Source organism: Cydia amplana, chromosome 12 (genome assembly GCF_948474715.1).
Source record: "Cydia amplana chromosome 12, ilCydAmpl1.1, whole genome shotgun sequence".
Taxonomy (NCBI): domain Eukaryota; kingdom Metazoa; phylum Arthropoda; class Insecta; order Lepidoptera; family Tortricidae; genus Cydia; species Cydia amplana.
This window is the reverse complement of record NC_086080.1, coordinates 13,667,849-13,686,287: the sequence shown is the minus strand read 5'-3', so window position 1 is coordinate 13,686,287 and position 18,439 is coordinate 13,667,849. Positions and strand designations below refer to the sequence as shown.

Here is an 18,439-nt window from a genome sequence, read left to right as displayed (position 1 = left end):
GTCATTATTTCAAATATGAATTCGTTGATTGATTTGATAGCATACAGACAAAAAATAAGAATGAGCATTATAGCGCGATTCTTTTATAGAACACTTGTTTTATTCAGCGGGAATGACATAACGGTTTACTCATGAAATTTACGTATAATAAATCACTTCAAATACAACATCAATAGACTAGCCCGCTGCATGGAAACAGAGGTTCTTAGAATCCCAGCCGGTTCCCAATCACAAATGCATTAAAACTCTTCAAAATCGCCGAGTTTGCGCCACCATAATTCCCCATCAAAGCGTGATTCTGTATAATTGTGGGTAAATACGCGGCACTTAGCTGCGCAAACATGGCGAGTGATCGCTGCCAATACCTGATGATAGGCGCGAGTGCGGCTAACAACGGATTGAACACTATAAAGAAAAATTAATGTTATGCCGAACTTTATGTAAGGTCTGCAATGTGTTCATTTTGTTTGGGGTGTATATTTCAGGGAACTCGATGCTTTAGTGTTTAGTGTTTCGTGGACAACGTTGGCAGTTGTTTATTTATCTCATATCTCTCTAATTCTCTTCTCTTTCAATAGCATATAGTAAACTTCTAAGTACAGATGTTATCAACTTAGAATAATCTTTATCACAAATTGATGACAAAAGATAACAACAACAAATAAACAATCCGGGTGGATATATAAAAAAACCGGCCAAGTCCAAGTCGGACTCGCGTTCCAAGGGTTCCGTACATTAAATCCGACTCACGCTTGACTGCACATTTCTTATAGGTCATCCTGTCATCTATAGGTAAAGAACTATTTGTGTATTATTTTCAAAATTTTAGACCCAGTAGTTTCGAAGATAAGGGGGGAGGGAAAGGTAATTTTTTGCCTATTTTCTTGAATAACTGCTAAACTATTTATCCTAAAATTATAAAAAAATGATTTGAGATTCTTACAATGAGCTCTTTCATTTGATATGTAACAAGATATAGTTTGAAAGACTTTATTTTTTAATTTTCTCATTTACCCCCCAAAAATGGCCTCCATCTTTCAGGATCAGGATCAGGATCTTTGGGTCACAAACTTAGATATGTGTGCCAAATTTCAACTTAATTGGTCCAGTAGTTTCGTAGAAAATAGGCTGTGACAGACGGACGGACAGACAGACCGACAGACACGCCATTGATCCTATTAGGGTTCCGTTTTTTCCTTTTGAGGTACGGGACCCTAAAAATCAAGAACCTGAAAAATAGACTCGTCTTTATAGTTGAGTGTACCAGCAATAGTTAGCTACACATGACATGACCTGCACTGCCGTGTCATCGTTTCCATCAGCCAATCAGCTTGGCAAATGGCCAGGCATTAATGACCGTGTCCGTCACTGCCTGCGTGCGCGTGAGCAAGCTAAAGGAATATTGATTGCGTAGGAACTTGTTCGGGGGGCGAATGTAAAATAAGGTACATTTTATATATTTAGATTGAAGACTATTGACAATATTTTAAATTCATGCATACATTATGACATGATATATTCTTACATTGTTAATAATAATATACCTATAGGTTTTTTATAATATGTTTATAAGTATTTTTTTGTAAGTGTTTTTGTATTTTATTTTTATATCCATATTGTAAAAAACCAACCTAAGAAGAGAAATAAATAAAGAGAATATACCTACAGACTTAAGTGCAGTAGTCGATGATGGCAAAATAATGCGTAGTCTGCAGATGTAACGGCGGCGATACATAATTTACTTAAATCTTATGAATCGGCAGTCAATATTGTCAATAAGGGTTATTTCTAATCGCGTCTTTACGCCAGAACAATTTTCTTATTAAGACCGATGAGGTAACTTGCTTAATGTAACTTTGAATGATATAAAACACACCAGATAAAGTACCTAAAGGGTCTGACGAAAAGAAATGTAATTAAAAAGGGGAAAATAGCCCTTATAAGATATTAAAACCTAAATATCTCGAAGTGTAAACATTAACTTTAGGCATACTGTCCAAAAGATTAAAAAAAATTGTGCTCTTGGTTGGACAAGTTTTTTTTTGTATGCCGAGTTTGCCAAGAATAATCTCGGCATGTATAAATATATTACAAGAAAATTGTTCGCAAGTCAAACACACATAAGACAACGGTGATAATAAGTACCCGTAAATATTTATAAACACTACCGCTGTCATTAACGCATAATACGTTGAAGCTATTTAAATATGCACAACACTGCTTAATGCACTTTTTATGGTTATATAAATTTTCCTTGACGCCTAGTTATACCCGATTGACCTTTCATTTAGGGTCGAAGATACGACTGACCAGAACCTCTTGACCTATATTTGTTTGATTAGGTGTTAAATCTAGGGGTCAAAGCTTGTTGGTCGAGATATGTTATGATGTGATGGTCACGGCAGGGTGTCTAGGTGCTAACTATGTCGCCGTGAGGACGATATATAATGTTTGGTTTATTGTTAGCGGGTGAACTTGACGCATGAAATGTTAACACGACCGATATTTATGACTGGTTCGACGTAAAAGTTATAAAAGATAAGATAAAGATAAAAGATATGAACGTCAAATAAAGCTAGGTAGACCGGCTCCAACCCTTCACCTCTGCCCCGAGAAGATATAAATCCCCCCTCAATTGGAGGAGGGTATACCAATATGGGACCGGCATTATGTGGATGAACAATATAAACATTGTTCCGCCCACTATTATATGACAATTGTGTGAAGTATATTCATTAAGATCGGGTTTACCCGTATGACATATGAGTTTCTATATCTGCGAGTGAGTACATACCTACAGCTCGCACGAATCCCAATGAAGGCCCTTTCCGGAAGGTCTCTCAGTCCCACAGACTTAAATATACCATATTTAAGTCTGTGCTCAGTCCCCAAATTCACAAACTTCATCGCAAACGGTTCTTAAGTTAAACGGACACACTTTTTTCCGTGAAATCCGTCTTTCGTTCATATTAAGATCACGCTTTTACCAACCTAGCTTTAGTGGTGTATTCACAAACGCAGAATCTTTTTTCGACCTAATATCAACATGTTGATATTGAAATAGTGTCAAATTTCACATTTACTAAACTCAATTTACTACATCTGTAGTTACTAGTAGTTACACATACTGTTAAAGCTTAAAAATCAACTCGTGTCGCGAGATTACAAATTCTACAATTCCAAACGCCGCGTGAAATTCAGCCTATACTTAGGTACGCCTTTGTGTCGTCCACATTCAAGGTTTTTTTCTCCAAGTCAGCCGTAGCCGAAAGAGTTAGCATTATAAAGGCTTCCGATACACAATGGGGGCTCTAAGATAACGCTCAACACTGATAGGGATATTGACTTTTCTCAAACATACTCCAAAATGTATGCGTTAATGTCACGAAATGAAGACATGAAGTTACTCATTTATGGCTCCTTACATTACTTCTTAACCTAGGCCAAGAAGAATGTAGGGAGTTAGTATGAAACGTACTTTATTGTCCGCTGCTCTAACTTTTTAAATTTGCTCACTAAGATTAGACTGACAGAGGAAATATTACATACAGCCAACGACCACTCTCTGTAAGCATACTTGCGACATTTTTTATTTATTATGTTGTATCATTTGTTGAGTCAATCGGTCCTCGCTAGAAATACGGGCGGCCGGTTGCTCTTTGTCGGATAGAAGCTATATGTGACGTGTCAAAAAAAAATCTATACTACTACTTTATAAGCGGTTAAACATGGTGCTCGAATAGCTTTTAAAAATGTCAAGTTTAAAAAATAAAAAAGGCGGCAATTTACATTTTTATTTTCTTACAATGTTTGAGAAAAGCACTATACAATCCTTGGCCGGAACAGGGATTGCAAGACTCGCTTTGCCGTCTACTCTCGTCCTGCAATCCCTTACTTCACGGCCTCTGCAGTAATGTAGTATTATACAGTGTGTAAATCCAATATGGGCGAATATTTAAACGGTGGTTAGCATAGGACCTAAAAAGTATATTGAGATAGATTTTACTTAGAAATGCATTGAAAACTTTTAACCATACAAAATAATTCGGCGCGCAATGTAATACACCACACACGTTACGGGATACGAGCTTTTTAAAGTAACTGTCAACGCTTGTTGGCAGTTACTATGAAAAGCTCGTATCTCGTAATGTCATTATCATCTTCTGTTTCTTAATGTTTACAGTACATTGCTGCTCGGTACATGTGGAAAAAATTAATCACGGGGTCATAATTAAGTATAACTTAAAAAAACATCTTAATTAATGATAAGACGGGTAAATTCTATATCTGGTTTAATTTATTGCCCGTATTTGACTTACACACTGTATAAAAACTTGACAGAAGAAAAACCAACTACTGTAGAGATAATCAGTTTCATGAGAATCATTAATGTCTAAAAGCCACTAAAATAATTTGAATGTTATTTTTTACTATTTTTCACGTTACGGGTGGGTATAGTATAGCCACTACGTGGATGCCGCAAAATAATCGCGAAAGTGGCAGGCCCAGACGGAGATGGCGGGACGACAGACACCTTCATCAGTAACTGGCCGGAAAAGGCACAACAACGGGTTGTGGAGATCAAGGGGAGAGGCCTTTGCTCAGCAGTGGGGCACTATAACAGGCTAAACACATTTAGATTTCTTATTCTTCTGTATCTCGAAAGATCTGCAATCCAAATGTAAGTGTAAGTAAATGCTCTAGTTAGCCTTTCCTTTCAGGATACTTCTGAAAAACTCAGCGCCATTTTAGTGCAAGACTGTCGTGCGTCAAGTGCTCTTTATTCATATCGCTCTTTGTTTCTATGCTAATGCCGCGGTCACCGACGCGACCTCTCGCCCGCAAGGTCGCTTGTAGGACGCGCGCTCTCGGCCTGGCCTGGCGAATTAACATGAAGGCACACGGAAATGTGCAGGCCGTTTTGAACCTTAAGGGTTCGGCGGTTGGATGGTTATGTAAGTGATCTGATTTTGAGAGTAACGTGATCTAAGATGGAAACGATGACATACTAGCTATATTGTCTGTACAATTCTTGACATGGTCTGTACATGGGATCAAAATATCATGAAATGATGAAAGAATTCATCTTCAACCTTCAACAACCAGCGATCTTAAAAAGCATAGAAACTTAGCTTGAAACAATTGTAAATGTAAAACGAGGCAAAAACATGATATATGCATGCTGTGCACCCCTTTGTTTTCCATAAAATTTTAAGTCATAATGTATTGTTTGTCATATTATCATTAGACATAAAACTGAAACCGTTGACTTTTCAGGATTTTCGTAAGGTTATCCTATAGATACTTACATTTTTATGTATCCCTTTGAGAATAAAGAAGTGCTCCTTTTCTATGATGATTAATGAGATCATTACTTATTTGCACACTCAACTGTTAACTGTCCACGGGACAACTTTTCTTCTAAAATCTTCATAATTATGATCCGTCTTTGTCTATGGTAAAACCAACAGTATCACCGATAATAAGTATAATAGCCGTAATAGATAACGTGAACAAAAGGCGCGGGCCGGCGTCGAACCTTGGCCCGGCCTCCGCGCATCCTCGCTCCACATGCTTTGTCCGTTCCGGTTCACGCATCTTTGTCGCTAATGTGTTGCTTAATATCTTGAGAGCGGGTTGAAGTGGTTATGTTATATAACCTGTTATCTAGTAGAAAGGTTTACCTACTGAAAAATTCTGATATCGGGGCAAGCTCATTCAACATGGAGGCGTGCCTATTTTGATTGTAATAACAGGTTATGAATTTGATCTGATGTTTTATGTATACAATCTGTTAGTGTCAAGAATCAAGATTAGTAAGAGAGAGACGAGAAGGGACCCGCATGTACACTATTGTACACACTCGTTCTCAGCCTGTCTATAGGCTCCTCGACGAGTGTGTACAACCGGCATCACCACCGGTACGAATCAGGCCATAATTGTGGGAAAGTCGTTAAATAACATAATCCATTAAATTAGGATTAGGTATTAATACAAATTGAAATCGTGGTGATCATTGCGAAAGAAGACGCAACCAACAAACACTATAAATAATCATCTACGCAACTCAGCCTATAAATATAAATTATAACAGACCCTATTATGACCCACGCTATGTTTACTAGGCTCAGACTTTGATATTATCCGGTTGCAAGGACCAGTTTAGTAGCACCGTTATCCATGATAACTTATGGATCTAGAATGGCTCCCGGAAGCGAACTGATGTAAAAGCAAAGAAAAGCGGAAACCGATTTCGTCAAGTCGCCTATTATAGCATTTTCTCAATATGCGTAAACACATCCAGAAGAAAAACAGTGTATACTGATCACGCCTGTATGATGTTCAAATATAGTTAGGTATCTAACTATATTTGAACATCATACAGGCGTGATCTTTTTATACTAGCATGATAATGATTATAACTTTCTATACACCGATCATATCAAATTATCATGTCAATAGATGTACTTGCTTATGTGTTAATTAACATGAAATAAATGAATTATTAGGTTCCGAATTTTGTTCAAACTATCGATCATTGTTAGGGTTCTTATTTCTTAATTCATCACAAAATTTCACGTTCTATTGTTGAGCGATGAAGACTCGCGTCAAATTAATGATAGAGCGGTTGATATCATTATTAATTGGGTTAAAAATATCATTAGGGTTGGGTTGGCTGTCATTGTTTTGTTGTTAACCGGCATCAATCAAACGTGATGGGCGATTTTGTGCGTAAGCAGAGTTTTAGATTGAGATGTAATTACAATTAGCTGTAATATGAACAAGTGCATTTCATTCTTGAGAGTACCTTTGTACAGTTGGCATCAATAGTAGCCGATGAAAAAGCACTCCAAAAGTATCTGCCATTCTGGAATTATTTTCCAAATAGGGTTAGTTCATATTCTAAGGTTACTGTCCCAGTATAATAGTTGTATATACAGGGTGCTTCCTGTAACAGGAGCAATAAATTAAACTGTAGGCTGTACTCCTAAAACTGACCAACATTTGTTCAGCAACTTTTGAAAATAACTCATGTTTTGATTTTTATTACACCTTAAAGTTTATTCTAAGACGCAATGTATTGCAAATTTTGTTATGTTTAAAGCGTGACAAGCAACGTCAAACACACTGATGTCAGCGTACATTGAAGGCAATATTTATTTTGTATGAAAAAGAGGAAGTCTAAAGAATTCATAATTTTTAAAAGTTGCTGAACCAATGTTGGTCAGTTTGAGGAGTACAGCCTTCAGTTTAATTTATTGCTCCTGTTACAGGAAGCACCCTGTATAGCGACATTATAATTCATTGTTATGCTATTACATAATGTTAGTCTGACTTTAATGCTGACTGTACCTACGCATTGTTGAAATTAGTGTTGTTATTAGACAAAGGGTCTACGAAATTATATTTCGTTCTGATAACAAGAACATAGAATAGGTCAAATTTACATCCAATAAGAGTAACAATAAAGCCTCACAAGATGTGTCATGAAGGCTGAATCAACGAAGTCTGTACCGTACTTAGTCTTTTACTCAATGATTGTAATTAGAAAGCCTACAAAGGTCGCGTTTATTTATCCCTAGATAGACTATTATTAAAACAGTACATAGTTGTATCAAATAGTGATAAGTTAAAGTTAACGTCCAGTTCGACGGAACTAGTAGGTACTCGATTTTTTTCGAATCGTATGGTAGTTTTAAGCATTCCATTTTCCATTAGATAAATACGCAAAATTAACCTATTTAGTATCTTAATGTCACGTTCTTGTTATACTTTATTATTTCAATTCAGTTCAATATATCTTTAATGTGACAAAAATATGTATATATTTTTCTATTCAAATAATAACTATGACTGACTGTGTGGTCTAAGTTAGGAGCACGATTAACACAATATGTCCCTGCGCGCGATCTACATAAATCATATCATTACGCCTTTGATCTCACCGCTTACCTTCGACCCGATCATTAATTTGAAACCTACAACGTTTGAGTTTCAACATTAATGAATTACTGTAAAGCAACTACATGTAACGTAAACTTGATGTATGATTAGCCTAGAGACTCGCCCGGGCTGTATTAACTAAGATGACCTCGCCCCCCGCTTCAAGACTGCTTTTAGAAGGTTGAGGGGGGATTATTTGATACACCAGAGGTCTATGGTTGTGATAGTAGTGGCAACCACTTGTGAGGGCCTATTAGTGATGTTAACATTAGCTCATATCAATGTTTTATGTAGGATTAATGGAAACGATGGAAGGGTTATGAACTAAAGATGTTATATTAGTTATGTTAATGGTCAATTGGTGTCCGATTGAAAATGGTTATCTTCCAATAGGGAGATCGTAATAGATTTATCAAACATGCCCTTTAAAGATGATAAAGCATGAGGTATCTATTTATATTGTACTCAGGACAAAATATGACTAAAACAAAGGCATGAGCACAGTTGTGTAAGTTGTGGAAACATTACAAAAAGTTAGAAATGTTCTCGGAAATTTCAGGGAAATTCCACAGGAAACAAAGGAAATATTTTTGACAAATTTTAACTTTCTAATTTTAAGAACAATGTGTTTGTAGGCTACGCTAATACTTTTGTCTTAGGATACGGTAGGTTTCAACTTCCATGAAATTTTATGTAGAAATATTAAGTGACGCCGTTTCAAGCTAGAAATGCTGATTTAATCATTGTATTTTTTTATAATTGTCGTTATTCTAAACAGTATTTATAATAGGCAAAATAATTTACGGACGATAAAACATCGATACATATGTTTCGGACTATTTCCCCGCCCTATCACGGCGTAGTGCTGCGTTCTCATTCATAATTTTATGTCAATCCGGTACACGACCGTTATTGAGCTTATGCTCTATTCCCATCTGAGTAGTCATAGTAACCATTATAAGTAGACCTATAACTTTTACTAGCAAATACGGGAGACTGACAAAATGATGTATCATACTTATATGTACATAACTGTTATCGATACGTAGGTACCCAACTCTACAGAGAAAATATCTATCGCGAAATAGTAGCAGCCTATCTTCTTTAATATATATTAGTCATTAAATATCTTTAGGGTATCTCCTATGTACAACTTTCGTTTTATAGTCATGTAATATAAAATATAAATAGGAGAAATATATATGTCGATTTGCATTTTATTTATATTCTTGTAAAATTTGGGTGAGTTAACTCATCATAATTTACTTTTATATTTCTAACGTTTGATTTTTTCAATCTCTCGATTTTGCTATAAAATGTCTAATTATGTGTAAGTACCCACAACCTCGTTGCCCGCAATTGTTATACACCTCGAAGTTAAACCTATAGTGGTTTAACTCAAGCGTTTTCTTGTAAGTGTTGGGAAGAACAGTCTTGTATCAGCTTCATCGATATTATATAGTTATTTACAATATCGATTATCGATCGCGTGCTTCAGCGGACCTTTAACGAATTTATTTAATATCCTAGAGCAAGACAGTATTCTGTGATGTCAACAGTTCAATCAAATGAAGTTAAACGAGTACTTACGATACCAGAGTTGTAATGAATAAACGTATATTATATTACCTAATACTAGTAAATGTATTTAACATTTATAATTAGTAAGTACATTGGACTCTATCTCAGTTTTTCATTTTGTATACTTATATGTAAAACCCATCTATCTTTGTATTAATTTTAATTTTTTAACAAGCAGAAACGTCAGCGCACGATGCTATTAAGCTTAGAATAAAATTAAAAGTGGAAAAATTGCTGTCTTGGGTGATACTTGGATTTCAGAGGCCGTGAGTTCAAGTCTCACCCAAGACAGTATTTTTTCCACTTTTAAGTTTTATCTTTGTATTACAATTTCTAGCAACAAAAACAAGTACCAGACATATACGTTACCTGAATGTTATGTTATTTCAGAATGTCGTTTTAAAATGATGAGCGTAACCTCGATTGTATGGCGGCGGCTAGATACAATACAATACAAATATATATTCTTTATTGCACACCTCAAAAAGAAAGCAATACAAAAAGAAAACAGAAACACAAGCAGAGGTAAACAACAGGCGGTCTTATCGCTAAAAAGCGATCTCTTCCAGACAAGCTTTGGGTAGCGGAAATTAATAAATTTACATATATGTCACTAGGTGTTACAAATGCATGGATAGAAACCTATCACTAAATACACAGATAATTAACAAACAAATTGTTATGCAAATAAAAATAAACAAAATAATAATACATATACATACATAAACATTCATACATAAATAAATACATATACATATAACAGTGCCAGCCAGAGAAAGACTAACCAAATAAAAGTGTCAGGGAAGAGATAAGAAATGGAGTTCAAGTAGTCTCTAGATTCGTGTTACTCCTAAAACTACTTTTACAGTACATATTTTTCCGCACTAGTGCGTAAAATAGCACTTTTCGTGCGTATGTCGAAACTTTAAAGTGTCATATGTACTGTAAAACGTTGTTCGATACACGTGTGCATAGGTAATTCGCAACTCGTGTCGATTTAAAACACTCCCTTCGGACGTGTTTTAATTTATCGCCACTCGTTTCGAATTTCCTCTTTTTCGCACTTGTATCGAAAATAACTATTTGAAGTCGGTCAGAAAGACAAGCAATAAAGACAGGACGCGAGGCGACACAGATGTCGAGGCGAGGGTGGTCCGCCGCGCTGGTGGTAATTGGTACCGCTTTCTACGACATACAGTACGGTGCGGAAAACTGACGCTTATCTTTCTTTATACGACAGAAAGTACAGAAGATAGCGCCTAATAATATGTCATTTAATATGGTTATTTAATTAGTTTTTTTAAGCATTTTATACCCCACCATATCGCACTTTAACATTGAAACACGAAAAGAAAATGAAGAAAGTTTATTTAGGACGAAGTCAATAAAAAAACCGGCCAAGTGCGTGTGGCAAAAGATATGGAACTGAAATCTTTAAGCTCCCATTGCAGGCTGTAAAAGCTCGCGTGCGCTCGGCATGCTTTAATGGCGGCTGAAAAAAGCCTCATTTGACGCAGTAAAAGAAAGACAAATATCGGTAAAAAACAAAATATGTATAAAATGCACTTGATAGAGTCGAATTTAGGTAGGTATATGGCCTTCAGCATGATGCCGCTTATCTCTGCTATCGAAAACAAAAGTAAACTAAGAAAATCTAGAACTGAAATCCGCATCGCAACCTGTAAAAGCTCTCGTGCGCTCGGCCTGCTTTAATGGCGGCTGAAAAAAGCCTCATTTGCGGCAATTGAAGAGTGCAGCCGAACGATCTCGGACGCACGACCGCGACACCTGGCTACACGCCGCCGGCATGGCGGAATGTGACCGTGCAGACAGTACGACAACATTTTAAATTTTAATTTTTCAATTTATTTATTTTATTTTTTATTTATTAGAGATAAATCACAATTACATAATATTTAATAATTAACCTTCTAATGTGTGTAGCTGTCAAAGTCGTGGGCTCATACCTCGGTTGTGCTGTTTAGAGTAATCAAAACGTGATGGAAAAATGCAAAAAGATTACTAAAAATTCAGCCGAGATCCTTATCTCTTACAGACAAAGTGTTAAATAAAATAAGACTGAACGTTGACCAGACTAGTTCAGTACCTAGATCGTATTTCGTAAGGATAGATCACTAGTTGGTGGATTATACTTCTATAAAAAAACTACACTTCAAAATAAATTCAATTCAAGATGTTTAAATACAATTTAAATTAACCTGTCGAATCCCACGATATGACGTCACCATAAGCGTTCTGGCTCATATATGAGCCGTGGGAGCTGACAGATTAAACTGAAACAATAACAATTAAAAGGAAAGATTTTGTCAATATGTATGTATTTTTGTTTGTTTATAAACTAAGAGGAGGCCCAGCCAGGAAAAGACCTTCCCTTTTTCTTGTCCATTGTCTTCTACGGATACTTTTGTGACTATAGTTTCCGATGCAAACTACTTGCGACGGTATAATTACCTGTCATCAATTTATCTATACAAATGAAAAGTGTTTTAGAAAAATGATAGTTTACTGTTGTACTAAATCTACTGCGGAGTAAATGCTGCGCGTGCACCGAGCACGCCTAGCGGCGATTTGAAATTGGAGCGCCCGGCCGCCATTTAAATTTGACCATTGTCACGAATCTAACCGGCGGTTTCTATAGGTGCACACGGTAGCTGGCAGGTCGGCAGGTGGCGTAAATGACCGGTATTAGTGTAATGACAGTTTCATTGCTTTCGTCTTTTGTTTTAGTTAATTATCAGTGTGACATCTGGTCAGGTTTAAGAGTTCTCGCTGGTTTGTATTTTGCAGCTAATGAGGTCCGATTCTTAGTCGTTTAACCCTTACAGTAATAGGCATAGTATTTATTTATAAAAAATGCAGCAAGATAGAATTGACTTGGTTTTGGTACCTATACTTTTTTGTCTCGGCTCGGTCGCTTAACGCATGTTTTATCGCCGTTAACACAACAGAAGGCGAATCTTAGCAAACGAGATGATAATCGATATATAACTAGCAGAATTTTGCAAAAAAAATCGATCCGAATATAATGGAGTAGTAACCCGGTGGCCTCCGAGCCGTGTCATCGATTTCTATGCTGCTCGGAATTTTCCGCACCCACTTGTAGGTATGTACTTAGGAGAAAAACGAACACAAAAAACGTTATCTTTTCTTCATACAGTCGATCTGATCAATTAAACTTTTTTTTGGATGAGCTTTTGAATTTCTAACGCCAGGTGGTCTCTTGACTGTACCAGGTAAAAACGAATTGCCTAGCTGTCTTAGCTTTGTTAGCTGTGTAACTTGAATTCAGAGTGGACTACTTGCTGCTTACTATTTATGCTTTTCACAGACCACCTCACGGAGCTACTAGAGTTACTAGACGGATCACATAAGACAATCGAGGTCACACAACACATAAGCATCCCCATACAACTTTTGCGCTCCCCTACGCAACAACTTATTTCAGTTGAGTCCAAGATTACGACCAACTCGTGTAGGTACATAAAAAAAAATATTTACAAAAAAATTAGCATTAGAAGTGTACTCAGGGCTGGTGACAAAAAAGGGGTTGAATCATATTCATAAAAAAACCAGTTTTTTTTAAATAATTACCATAAATAACCACTTTTTTTTCTTGAGACTTTTCTTGGTTTAACTCTACATTGATAAATGTAAAAGACTTCTGTTACACAACTTTTATTCAAAGTTTTTGCCGCAAGTTTTTGCCATTCGTTTGAACTTGGACCGAATTCATTGTAAGTAGTTTTTAATGTGTTTCTGGCGTGTGCTTTTTTGTTGATTGGTATCGGAGACAAGTAAATAATAAAAACCGTCAACCGTGGCGTCAATGTACAGAAGCAGTAGTAAAAATAAAATCCCATTATTTTCACCACAGGACAATGTAAGAACAATGCATCTTTAAAGATATGAAGCTAGCATCGGTAATCTCCTCTATTTACATAAAATGTCAACTTTAAGCATCCCCTTTTCAAACAAATATTTTTGGTTGAGGATAATGATGAAAAAACTGCCTTATATGATTGATACCGAAAAGTTTCATACTAAATAATAGCGCTTTTTTTATGCCCGAACTCTCTTTTCTACGTGGTCGTTTTATCCAACAAATTATAAGGCACGCGGCTTTTTATGGAGATTAACAGTCTTTATTATTTCACTTGTCTTTGTTAGTATTAAATGCGAATTATGTATGGGAGTTTTTGAAACATTACATTTACGTGTGTTCATTTGTAATGCCTCAGCGTTTTTTCAACTGAAACACATTCACAATTCTAATAAGTGATAAGAATAGCATGAAAAACGTTGCCATGTTTTATATCTTCTATGTTGACAAACGTACGTAAATATATGCTGAACTGAAACAAACAGGTGTTAAACTTGGCGTACCAAATCTAGCACACGCCTGTATTTAAGGCCAATCCGGACGGGCCAATTTTTCACCCAATCTGGATAAATTTACAATTGAACCAGGTGCTGTGGACGCAAAAATCAAATTGAAGGAAGATGAGATTGAAGCCATTTTCGCTGATTAAATTGTCAATTTGATCATCCCGTCTGGGTTAAAAATTGCACGGGACAAAAAAAAGAGCATTCTCAAGCGATCTGATCTAATTTACCCTGCCCTTAGAACCTGGTGATGCATTTTGATCTACTAATGTATTAATACGGTAGAATACCTATACCGGCGCTCTCACATGAGTTTAATTTAGAGTTAATTCGACCAATATGTCCATAGGGCACTAATTCAGAATTCAGATTGAACCGCTAGAATATAAACAACTATTGAAGCAGATTTTATAATCATAAGGTAGCAATGTGTTGGACTATAATACAGTTTAGACCTATCATCATTTATATATAATTTGGTTATTCATATCTGAGCTTATGATTCAGTTTACCTCTCGCGAAAAATCGGGGCTTCTAAAGGCTAGTTCAGTTAGGCCCGCTTAGGGTTTGCAATCCGAATCCGAAATGTATGAAATTATCCGGAGCTGGATCCGGGTCCGCGGATCTTCCCATACATTTCAGATCCGTCGTGCAAACCCTAGGCCCGCTCGTAGATCGTGGGGATCTAATGTGATCCAAATATATCCATTTTGCCCCGCTCTTGTAGCGCGGGGATCCATTTTGACCAGCTCCTGGATAGGGTAGTTGCCGTTTGCCCCGCTAGCTCGTGGGGATCCATTTTGACCAGCTCCTGTATCCATAGGGTAGCGATGTCGCGGCTCGCGCCCGCGTGATGCTCGCCCCGCTCGCGCCGCGCCGGGAACTGGACGCCGAAACGCCGGTCGTCTGGCCTGCATGGTGCTACTCAGGTAATTTTGAGGAACGAAAACTGTTATCACACTGGTGCGACTCCGGTGTGTGACTGAGACAGCGCTATGCACGTAAATAGCGAAGTTACGCTCGCAGGAGCGTTATGTGAATCCGCATTCGACATGAAGAACGCCTTAAGGATTTAAAATCTGTGTCACGTACCTTTCTGTAGTAAAATAAATAATTTCCTTGGGTTTTCATAAACACATTTTAAATACAAATACACATATGAGACTGCTACACTAATAATTAAGCGATGAAGCTTAATCACTGATTAAAAAGTGACCATATTTGCTCTTAATACAAAATGCAATTATCCTCAAAAGTTACTTAATTAAACCAACTACTTACAATTCAGATATCATCATTACCCGATGCGAGTACCTTTAGCTAATCGTATAAACAACTGGTAATTCAAGTTTACATTAACGCGGAAAGCCATGCCTCACACAATATCGTGACAGCTGGGTTGCCAGACCATCCGTTACTTAGTTCGGTGCAGACGAGTCCAGTTTTCATGTCAACCACTGTAAAGAGACCCTAGACGATCGATTTAGATAAAAGATAAAAGATTTTTATTCGTGACGATCACAAAACATGTACGGACATGTACAGACAACAACAGCAGCAAGAAAAGAAGAAATGAATAAGTGTGCATCACGAAATGGACCCAACTCAGCATAATGCCAGCTATAAAGCCAGCGCTGGTCTTCCGTAGGGCCCATTCGGTGATGCTACGACAGATAACACATAAAGCAACATATTAAAACACTACAAAAGAGGGATGTGAAATTGACAAGATTTCGATTGTCAATATCACATCCCTCTAAATATGTTAACTATTTTGATTCAAGCCATTGCCAATCGCCACTATCCCCACTATACCCACACAGGTGGCATAGCACAGGCACACCCATACACACATGTACGAGTGGCGGAAAATTTCCAGAAAGTTGAAAAGTTGTCAAGCAGCAAAAAGCAAACAAAGGAAACGTTCATTTTGGAAATGGAAAATTCCGGTTCCATACAAAATATGAGAAGTTTGCACCGGTGCGTCTGAGCATCTGACTCGCTAAGGCTCCGCAACGACAACCAAAACCTTTCATTAGACGGTAGCATACCGAATAGTTCATTCCTCAATCACTCTACCCTAAAGCGTTAGGGCAAAACGAATCACTAGCCTCCTAGGGAAGGTTGAGTTTAAGTGCACGCTTAATACGAGTTTATAAAAGCAGATATACAAGTGAAAAAGTGGTAGGCAATCAAGTGAAACTGGTAGTTAGCGAAGTCTAACTAAGCACGTTTATCTTCGCGCAGTGGGTGGCTTGAGTGGCAGGTGCGCATTTCCATACATCTTGCTTGCGCTCGCGCCGTAGGACGACTTCGGAAGTCATCGGGTTTCGTTTACTCTTGCGGTTTTTGGTACTTATGTTAAAGAATCAAACTAACTTTTTTCTTCTGAGTCTTTTTGAGTTTTTTTTTTGTCAATGTGGGAATGCTGTTACGCTTCGTCCCCCTGGCCCCGACGTGGGCCCATAATGGGGGGTATGTCGGACTCTCACCTCCCAGCTCTTTTCAGTTGTGAAAAGAGGGGAGCAGCCTACCCACTAAACCCACACCGGCGTTTCCCACAATATGCCGTTTGGGGAGGCGTCCTGGGATCGCGAACATTCTACCAGGACGCCCCCCCGTACTAACTTAGACTCTGACCGCGTTAACTTTGTAGTAAGAATGCATCCATATCCCTATAAGCTCAATACTTGACGTAGCACTTGGCATGAGAACTTGGTCCAATTCTAGGAAGGTTGCCACCTGCCTCAATAGATTCATTTGAAAGCAAAAGCTTTAATTGTTCACACTTTGAATCTTGCTCCATTTTCATAAACTTTTATTTTTCTTTAATGAATTGTTTTGACAACTACACTACATATTACCGCTGTAAGATACTTACATAATATGACTAACAGTGTTCAGGCCCTCTTGCATTTAATCTATTCGTTCGTTTTACTGCTCCATAAAAATTCTCGTTCATGATTTCTTAAAAGCGTGCTCGGATAGGTAATATTGAACTTGATCGGCACGATACAATGGTGTGAACAATATCGTGTAAAACATTATAGAAGCGTGAAGACGTCAATAATTTCGACAATTACTGTAAAAGGCTAAATGCGTGTGTGGCGGCTAGCAGGCGTACTCAGAACTTAAAATTGTGATATTGATTTGATATTCGTCTCTCTCGTATAGATAAGTGCAAGCAAGTTGCATTGAGATCAATATATAATGTTCAAAATTTGAGTACGCCTTTTGATTCGTTGCACTTTGTCAATAGGGTAGGGACCCTGTGATGCGCTTTAAAATTGTATCATATACTAGCGACTCGCCCCGGCTTCGCACGGGTTAACAAACTATACATAAACCTTCCTCTTGAATCACTCTATCTATTAAAAAAACGCATCTAAATCCGTTGCGTACTTTTAAAGATCTAAGCATACAGACAGACAGACAGAGAAGCGACTTTGTTTAATACTATGTAGTGATGATGAGATATATATAATACAATTTTAAATGCTGCCTATAATGATGTTCACAATTAACTAGTTCCTAATAGTTCCACATAGTATTTGGGCAATGCCCTTTATTGAGAATAAGTAGTACAAAGGCTCTTACACTTTAGTGAGAATCACCCACAAACATTTAGATACTTTTACGAGCACCTCTTCGTTTTTTGCCCGAATTTTTGTCGGATTGAGCCCGCTTTGAATCGTTAGGCGAGGCACTTGCCACTTAGTGCGAGGGGTCACACGACTAACGTTTCAAGCGTTTTAGTAGCTTTTAAACAGGGCTCTTATTTTTTAAATCTATTTCGGTGAGTTACATCTGTGTCTAATTGTCTTGAGCCTTGCCTAAAAAAATATAATTTAAGGTTTTTAGAAAGTAACACATCCTCATTATAGATAAATTTATACGGACGCAATAAATCCCAATAAAACACACAGAAATAAAGATAGGATAACTGAGCGTTTTTTTTTTATTGTCCCAAACACTTTTTTTTTTTCAAATTTGGCATTTTTTATATTATTTCTAGTTAGAATCACGAGCTCTTTCTATCCTAATAGGAGAAAAAAAGTGTCCCAAAATTTCCATACATTTTTCGATCTTTCCATTACGCGACCACCATACAAAGTCTATGAAAAATGGTGACGGAATGGAAATAAAAACCTTAGGACACTTTTTTTCTCCTATTAGGATAGAAAGAGCTCGTGATTCTGAGTAGAAATAACATTTGAAAAAAAAGTGTAGGGGACAAAAAAAAACGCCCATCTATGAACATACTAATAATTACGTGGCTTTTCACTCGCATCAGTCATTCCGGTATTTAATGTTCCAATGGCATTTGTCGATAATCGATTGTCATCATAGCAATGGTCCTAGATATATCTGCAGCTGACTGTACTATTCAAATCGATTCACGAAAGCGTTACGTTAGTCCGTCATGGGAATATAAATATCCTGTCAGGCTTCAGTCTGCTGTCGCGTGGGTGATACATCGACAAGACCCGCTAGTGTGTTCCACTTTCCT

General features: G+C 37.2%; 1 protein-coding gene across 2 annotated transcripts in view; it reads left to right on the top strand.

Moving 5' to 3' along the window:
• The window catches only part of LOC134653089 (polyhomeotic-like protein 2), a 211,567-nt gene that overhangs the window by 31,158 nt on the left and 161,970 nt on the right, over positions 1–18,439 (top strand). Inside the window, exon 2 of one of the 2 annotated variants that reach the window (XM_063508385.1) lies at positions 14,753–14,858. The exons of the other annotated variant lie outside the window; for it this stretch is intronic. Within the exon in view, the coding sequence (XP_063364455.1) occupies positions 14,783–14,858 (76 nt within the window). The 5' untranslated portion in view covers positions 14,753–14,782. The remainder of the gene's footprint in view (positions 1–14,752; positions 14,859–18,439) is intronic. 2 annotated transcript variants of the gene reach the window in all.